Source organism: Petaurus breviceps, unplaced genomic scaffold, assembly GCF_028583685.1.
Source record: "Petaurus breviceps papuanus isolate PSGF00001 unplaced genomic scaffold, PetGlider_PUasm1.0 188, whole genome shotgun sequence".
NCBI lineage: Eukaryota > Metazoa > Chordata > Mammalia > Diprotodontia > Petauridae > Petaurus > Petaurus breviceps.
Window position 1 is genome coordinate 4405957 of NW_027185804.1, and position 8513 is coordinate 4414469.

Below are 8513 nucleotides of genomic sequence, written 5' to 3' on the forward strand. Positions count from 1 at the left end.
GTGAGCCCCACTGCAGGTGAGAGCACCCGTGAGCCCCACTGCAGGTGTGAGCACCCGTGAGCCCCACTGCAGGTGAGAGCACCCCTGTGTCCAATTGCAAATAAAAGCACCCGTGAGCCCCACTGCAGGTGTGAGCACCAGTGAGCCCCATTGCAGGTGAGAGCACCCCTGTGCCCCATTGCAAATAAAAGCACCCGTGAGCCCCACTGCAGGTGAGAGCACCCGTGAGCCTCATTGCAAGTGAGAACACCCGTGAGCCCCATTGCAAGTGAGAGCACCCGTGAGCCCCACTGCCGAAAAGGGGGAAGCACAGAGGTATCTTCGGGAAGGGGTCCTGGGTCTAGTGTAAAGAAAGGCAAAGGAAGAAGAGGGGAGGGAGTAAAAGTGAGAAAGAAGGGGGGAAGGAGGGGGAGAGAAGGGAGGGGGGAGGGGGAGGTCAAAGGGGAGAAAGGAAGGAGGTGAATGGGGAGGGAGGACAGAGAGGGGTGCAGAGGCAGGAAGAGAAGGGTACAGAAGTTAGAAAGGGGGCGGGGAGGAAAAGAGCGAAGGGGGAGAAAAGGGAGGCAGAGAGAGGGAGCCTGGAGAAGTGCGGGGGGAGGATGGCGGAGGCGCCGGCCGGCGGCAGGGGAGCTGTCAGCCTCTCCGCCGCGCGCGCCTCGCCCCCCCCACCGCCCCCAGCCCCGGACCCCCGCCGGGCTCCCCCGCGGCCCGCTCGCTCCCTCGCCTCCGGACGCTCACCCTCGGGCGGCAGTGGGGACATCGACAGCCCCGAGGCCAGGAGCAGGGGCAGCAGCGGGAGCAACAGGAGTAGCGGCGGGGCCCCGGCCGGCCCGGAGCAGTCGCGGCCCCGGCCCCCCATCGCGGGGACGGAAGCGGCCGGAGTGGACCGGAGCTGGAGCGGAGGAGCGCCGGGAGCCGAACGGCCGCCGGCGCGGGAGGGGGCGCGAGTGCGCGTGAGGGAAGGCGCCCTGTCCGCCTCGCGCCTGCCAGCCGTCCGTCTGACACTCTGACAGCCGCGGCTCGCGCCCGCCAGCCCGGAGCTGCCCCGCCCCCCGGGCCGGCCTCTTTTTCACTCGGGGACAGGGCGGCCCCGCCCCCCCCCCCCCCCCCCGCCCCCCTCGCTCCCAGCCCGGCCGAGGGGGCGGGGCCTCCTGACAGTCCCTCTCCCCGCCCCGTTGCGGCCGGACTCGGACTTACACACCTGGCGGGCTCCGGGCTCGGGGCCTCGCCTCTGGAGCGCACGTGGCCGTGCCCCCCCCCCCCCCCCCCCCCCGGGCCCAGGGCACTTGTCCTGGGGTAACGATTAGCTCCAGAAAAAGTGGTGGTCCTGCCACCAGAAGCCCCTTCTCATACCCTTCCAGGCGAATTCCGATCCACAAACTCATTAAAGCGCCTGATGTGCGCAAGCCATTGCCTCCCTCCTGAGCGATCTCGGTTCAACCAGCATTCATTCAAAAGCCTAATACGTGAGAGGCGCTGCGGCAGCCAAGGCCGCTAGGAGCACAGGTCTAGACGAGGCTCTCATGTTACAGATAAGGAAACTGAGGCTCAGAGAGGCAGAATTTGAACCCAGGTCTTCCGACTTCTGAGCCAGTGGTTTTTTTTTTTTTAATCTCTGCCCCACTCCGGGCTTCCTTCCTCTCCTCCAGCCCCGAAAACTCCCGCACCCCCGCCTACCTCTGCCTAGGCCTGTCCTCTCCCAAGCTCGCGGACACTGCTGCCTCCATCACTAAGTGCTGTCCTCCCGACCATAGGACTGACTCGAGGGTGCGGTGGAGTGGGGGGTCTGAAGCTGGGGCTGGTCTGGCTAGGGCCAAGGAGCTTTCAGGGAAGCTCAGAACCTCGAGCAATGGGAGACCCTTTAAAAATCACCTGTTCCTTGCCCATCTCTTGGGCCTGAACACACAACACACACACACACACACACATATTTTATGTAGATAAAACTGGGTTGAAATGATCACGAAACAGCCTCCAAAAAGAAATATCAGAAAAAGGCAAACTAAAGCCAATGAGGATAATAAAAGGGAGAAAATGCAGTCCTGAATTTAGTCCCCAACCATCGCCCCATTGGTGGCACTGGTGCTCGGGCTGGCTTTCCTTTTTTTCTTTTTTTCTTTTTAAGGTCGGTCTGGTGAGCATCTCCTTGAAGCGGTACCCACCGCGATCTCAGTGTCTGCTCCCTGGAGAGACTAACCTGCACAAGGGCTGTAGGGGATGGTGTGAAAGCCTCCCTTATAAGGCTTCAACTCTGAGCCCCAGGGCATTAGAAGACTGTGTACCCGAACACGAAACCGTGAACAGAATATCCTCTCTCATCAAAACATCCGGACACACTTATCATTACAACAAACTACGAGTCACAAATAGAGATACGTAGGAACATGGATTCACACCCTACCACCTCCAGCTCACACTCGGCTTTCCTCTCCATACTCCTTCCTCCTTCACCCACGCTCTGAATAGTTTGAGGGGGTTGGTTTGTCCTGTACACATACTGCTGCACATTTCTATTTGAGGGGGGAAAAGTCTCTTTTTAAAAGGGGGGCGGGACGGGGTGATGTCTTTTTGACCTTTTCATCCCCAGTGAAGGGAGGCAGGTTGCATCCTTTTTTCCCTGTCTGTTTCTGTCTCTCACTCCTCCCTCCCTCCCCCTTTTGCTTTGTTCTGAGAGAAACGCTGGCTATTTCTAGTTGTAAGGATGGTTTATACACATTTGTAAATCTTCACTTAGTGAAACTTTCCCTGTCTTTGTCTTTGTGTTCTTAATGGTAGCCATAAATTACTGCTTTCTTTTCTCACTGGTCCATCAGGCTTCATTGCTTTTGAAATGATCAAAGTTTTTTTTTTTTCTTTTAAAATCCAACTAGAAACCACCTATTGTGTGGAACAGACCTTTTTAACTTCAGTCAAAGCATATAAATACATAAAGCTGCCCATTAAACTCTTAAGGCAGACTTCTTCCTCTCACTTTCACTAGTTAAAGAAAGCTTTGAAAACAATACTGCTCTTTCTGTCGCTCTTACCCCAGGTTTGAGTTTTACCAGCTAGGTAAGTGAATAACGATAACTTCATTCTTCTCTCGCATCTTTTCGCTTTTGCGGGATATCATTGTCGGGTCTCACTTCTACGGTCCCCACTGGGGCAAACCACAGAATATGCGCTCAGAAAAACTGCCAAATTAAAATCGTTTTACTGATTTTCATTTGGTCGGCCTTCAGCCTCCTGGATGTAGCTCACATTTCTTATACAGCAAAGAATATTAGAGTGAACAGGGGCTTTAGAAGATCTTCTAATCCATATCAGGAAATATGCCCAGAGAAGGAAAACAATTTGCCCAAGGTGGCAGGTTAGTATCAGAGTCAAATCTGGAATCCGGGCTCCCAGTCTACTGTTCATTCCATGATGTCATGCTTCCAAAACCTCTGTGTAGACAGTAGGGTACTATCATTATCCTCATTTTCCAGGAAATTGAGAGAAATTAAGTGATCTACCCGTAGTTGCACTGGGAAGTGTTTGTTAGAGATATAACTTGAACTCTCCTCCATTGAATTGTTAATGTTAGTCAATTTGGCAGTTTGTGCCTATGTTAAGGATGAGGAGAAGCAGAGAAAAAAGGAAAAGATTGCTGAGGAAAAGAAGAGGGATTTTTGGTGTGAAAAAATGATTAGGTGGCCTCCTTGGGTCCATTCTGTCCATTGAGCTAATTTAGATGACAGCAGCTGAATTGCCAGGGGGGGAAAAACTGGCCTCACACCAGAGACTCCAAGTCCAGTGTTCTTTCCACTGATTTTGCTTTCAGTTAATGCATTTTAAACAGTAGAGCACAATGTCTGTTTCTTATAGAAGTATTAGAATCTTTGCCATCTAATTGATGGTAGTTATCCAAATATCCCACTTGGCTTGCCAAAGGCCCATTTTGTTGGCGTTGCCAAACAAAAATCTCTCTCCATTCCTCTAGACCAGTATTTCCCAAATTAATTTGACCATAAAAGACTTGAGATTTTCTTATTTTAAAAAAATGTTTTATTGGGCTTTTATTTTTTGCACAATATTTATTTCCAAATATATTCCTCCCTCCCCCTTCCATACTCAGCAAGTCAATCCTTGTAACAAAAACTTTAAAAAAAAGAAAAGAGTTCAGCAAAACTAACCCAAACAAAGATCATGTCTGCCAGTACATGAAATATTCTACATCCCTAGTCCTCCACTTATGCAATGACAGAAAGAGGATGTGTCTTCTCAGCTTTTCTCTGGAACCAAGCTTTGTCATCCTAATTACATGATTACATCATTTTTTTGTTATTTCCATTTACATGATTGCAGCTGTTGTATATACTGTTTTCACGACTGGCCCTGAATACTTCACTCTGCATCAGTTCAGATAAGTCTTCTGATGACTGACTGAAATTATTCATATTTATCATTTATTATAGTAAGATAATATCCTATTACATTTGTGTGCCATAGTTTGTTCAGCGATTCCCTAATCAATAGGCATTTAGTTTATTCCCAGTTCTTTGCTAACACAGGATATGCTAATATTTTGGTGTTGTATCCCCAATATTTAGAACAGTGCCTGGAAATGCCTATTGAATAAAGGAACTTTCTTGGTCTTGTAGGGCCATGACCCAAATTTGGCAATTTTTCTGAGTTCATATTCTGTGGTTTGCTCCAGGGGAGAAGGTAGAAGTGATTCCCAGAAATGATATTCCACAAAATGGGAATGGGATACTCCCAGAAAAAATTGGGGAGCTAGAGAAATTTTAGAAAATATAGGGAATTGAGACTATTTTCATACTGAAAAAGAGATAACTTCATAGTTTGGGACAACTAGGTGGTGAAGAGGATAGAGTGCTGGTCCTTAAGCCATGAAGTCACCTTCCTGAGTTCAAATCTAGCCTCAGACTGTGTGACCCTGAGCAAGTCACTTAACCTGTTTGCTTAAGTTTCCTCCGCTCTAAAATGAGCTAGAGAAGAAAATAGCAAATCACTCCAGTATCTTTGCCAAGAAAACCCCAAATGGAGTCACAAAGAGTTGGACATGACTGAGATGACTGAACAACAAAAATTTCATAGTTAATATTCCAGGGAGAAAATATCACTGATCATCAAAACTTTCTTATGGACCACCTATTCATGTTGCATAGGATACTATGGTTTTTTAGAAGAGTTTAGGAAATATTGTCTTAGAGCAGGGGTTCTTAACCTTTTATTGTGTCATGGACCCCTCTGTCATTCGGATGAAGCCAATGAACCCCTTCTTAGAATAACATTTTTAAATGCATAAAATACACAGGATTCCAAAGGAGATGAAAGTTAATGAAAATAAAAATGCAACTTTTTCCCCATCTAAGAACCCCTAAAATCTATCCAAATCTAATTTTTATATAAAAATTTCATGAGAACATTAGGTTGTCTAAAAGCTATAGGGTAAATAGCATTGCATCTTAGAGAGAAAAAACAACCATTTTTTGGCCAGTCATTAAATCATTACATTAGATTTGGTCAGTCATTAAATCATTATGTTACTTTTGGTCAGTCATAAAATCATTACGTTAGATTACTGAAATGAGAGATGTAAAAGTCCAATTAAAGTACTTGGTTTATTCCTGTCTAGAGAGATCCTAAATGTTAAAAATAAAGATAGGATCTATGGCTCTCTACAATGTTTCATTGATCTGTTTTGCAATTTTACCACAGACAACCCACTAACACTTTGCCGTTTTTTAATTGATCAATTATAAACAAGGAAAAAAATGCTGTGATTTTTCTGACATTCCACATATATTAGCTTTTTAAGAAAAAATACACACACAAAAAAACCCCACAAAACTAACAACTAACGAAAAAGTAGTTTACAAATCCCGTGGGGGCATGCATTGCCACAGTAAAAGGAAGGCCAAAAGAAACATGGCATGCATGACTGTAGCCCTTTTTTCCATTCTCCCTTGGTAGTCATGGGGGAGGTGTGGCACAGTGCCTCCGGGCATGGGTTGCTCTGGATTGTTCAGGGGGTTTGCCAAACAGAATATGTACTTGTCCTTGCTCGTCACGAAAATATGTTCATTAATCCATCGCCATAGCATGATTACAGTTAGGATGTCTAGGATCTGTGGAGATATGCTCTGTCCAAACTCCAAGAGGGTGTTTCAATAATTAATGACAGAGAAAAGTAGCTACACCGTCCCAGAATAATCAGAGCGAAAGCCAAGCAACTATATTTGTTGCTGCTTCAGGAAAAGCCTTGAACTCAGTTGCTCCTCTTTTGTCTGTTGAGCTAATCTGAATGATGGAAGCTGAACCAGCAGAAGAAAAAAAAACTCCAGAGTAGGAATGTTCTAAGAATTGTTACTATTAATGAGATCGACATATGGCTACAAGTGTTTGTCTTGCTTACTTTCTGGAAAAGATAGATGCATTTCAGGAGAAAGCAAATCAGTCAGCAATAACTAACTTTGGTGTGAATTCAAATATTTTGAGAGAGAGATCCCAAACACAGTAAATTTTGGCACATTATATGTCTGAGTCTAAAAGGAAGACAGAACCACTGAAGCCTGATCCTACCCCCAAAGGGGTAAAAAAAAAAAAATGCTACGAGATTCAATGTCAAAGCATTTCCAAGGCTGGTCATCATTTATGGGTACTAAACAGAGCCAGCAAGCTACATTTGGTTCAAACTGTTCTCTGGAGGCTTGTATGACTCTACTACTTGGCTTGAATACAAAGAATGAGTGGGAAAGTCAGAGCCTAGGCTATAATGATATTTTTTGCTTATTAATAATAAGAATCACCTATTGGGTACTAAAAATATATTGGGTGACGCAAGATTGCCTCACATCTTTTGTATGGTTTGTTTACAATTTAAATAGAGAAAAGGAAAATGAAGGTGATCCCAGAGATGCAGAATATAGGACGTAGAGATAGAGGAAGAGAGAGAGAGAGAGAGAGAGAGAGAGAGAGAGAGAGAGAGAGAGAGAGAGAGAGAGAGAGAACCTGGGTTTTTGACTGTCACCATCTTGTCGTGGAAACTTATCTTCCTCACTTATCCCAAGATTATCTCTTTATTTTAAAATGAGAGGGTTGAATTGGCAATGATCTGGTCCCTTTCAGCTCTAAATCTATTTTAAAATTTTTATTTTAGTCATGTAGTTTCAACCAAACTAGGCTTTCTCACTCTTGTCTCTTTTTAAACTTTTAGTTTATTTCCAATTAACAAGCATTTATTATCTCTTCCTCCTATCTCTTCACCCCCCTTAAAATTTTTTAAAAAGAAAAATCAAATCTTTGTAACAAATAGTCAAGCAAAATAAATACCTGCGTATTCCATGTCCAAAAGTATATGTCTCATTTTGTGTCTCAAGTTCGTGATTTCTGTCAGGAAATGAGTAGCATGCTTAATTTTCAATACTACAAAACAGAGTTATTGTATTGATCAAGGCTCTTAAGTTTTTCAAAGTTGTTTGTCTTCACAATAATGTTGTTAGTATTTAAATTGTTCACCTGGTTCAGCTCACTTCATTTTGCATGAATTCATACAAATCTTTTCAGGTTTCTCTAAAACCATCCCCTTTGTAATTTCTTAGATCCCAATAGTATTCTATTACAATCACATACCATACTTTATTCAGTCATTTCCCAATTGATGAGTTCCCCTTCAGTTTACAATTCTTTGCCATCACAAAAAAAAAAAAAGAATATTTTGGAATGTATAGGTCCTTTTCCTCTTTCTTTGATCTCTTTAAAGGAATAGGCTTTGCAGCGCTATTACTGGGTCAAAAGTTATATGTACAATTTGGCAATATTTTGGGCATAGTTCTATAGGACTATTTTATAGCTCCATCAATAATTCATTCGTGTATCAATTTTTCTTCAGCCTTTTCAACATTTGTCATTTTCCTTTTTGTCAAATTTTCCCATTTGATAGGTATGAGGCAAAGCCTTAGAGTTACTTTAATTGTTAATTCTCTAATTATTCATGAGAATTTTTTTCATATGGCTATTGATAGCTTAGTTTTCTTCCTTTGAAAACTACCCATTCATATCTTTAGACCATTTACCAGTTGGGAAATGGCTCTTATACTTATAAATTCAAATCAGTTCCTTACATATCTGGGAAATGAGACCATTATCAGAGATACTTGCTGAAAAGTTTTTTCCCGCCAATTATTCATATCCCTTCTAATTTTAGCTGCATTGATTTGATTTGTGCAAAAACTTTTTAAAGTTATGTGATCAAAATTTGTCCCTTTTATCTTTTATATTTATTTTTTATGCCTTGTTTGGTCATGAACTATTCCTAGGTCTCAAAAGTACTTTCTTCTTTTCTCTTTTAATTTGTTTATGATGTGACCTTTTATATCTAAGTCATGAATCCATTTGGCACTTATCTTAATGTGTGGTATAAGGTGTCAGTCAGTTTAGACCAACTAATTGCTGTCAGAGTGCTTTCTTGTTTCCCCAATAATTTTTGTTGAATAATGAATCCTTATCCTAGTTGCTACAGTCTTTGA

The 8513-nt window shown here is 43.6% G+C and overlaps 1 protein-coding gene across 5 annotated transcripts in view; it reads right to left on the reverse strand.

Moving 5' to 3' along the window:
* Positions 1-898, reverse strand: part of SCUBE2 (signal peptide, CUB domain and EGF like domain containing 2) — an 84170-nt gene extending 83272 nt beyond the window's left edge. For all 5 annotated transcript variants that reach the window (XM_069091190.1, XM_069091189.1, XM_069091187.1 and 2 more), the window contains exon 1: positions 739-898. In XM_069091190.1, the coding sequence (XP_068947291.1) occupies positions 739-859 (121 nt within the window). In that variant the 5' untranslated portion in view covers positions 860-898. The remainder of the gene's footprint in view (positions 1-738) is intronic.
* Positions 899-8513: the final 7615 nt, after the last annotated feature.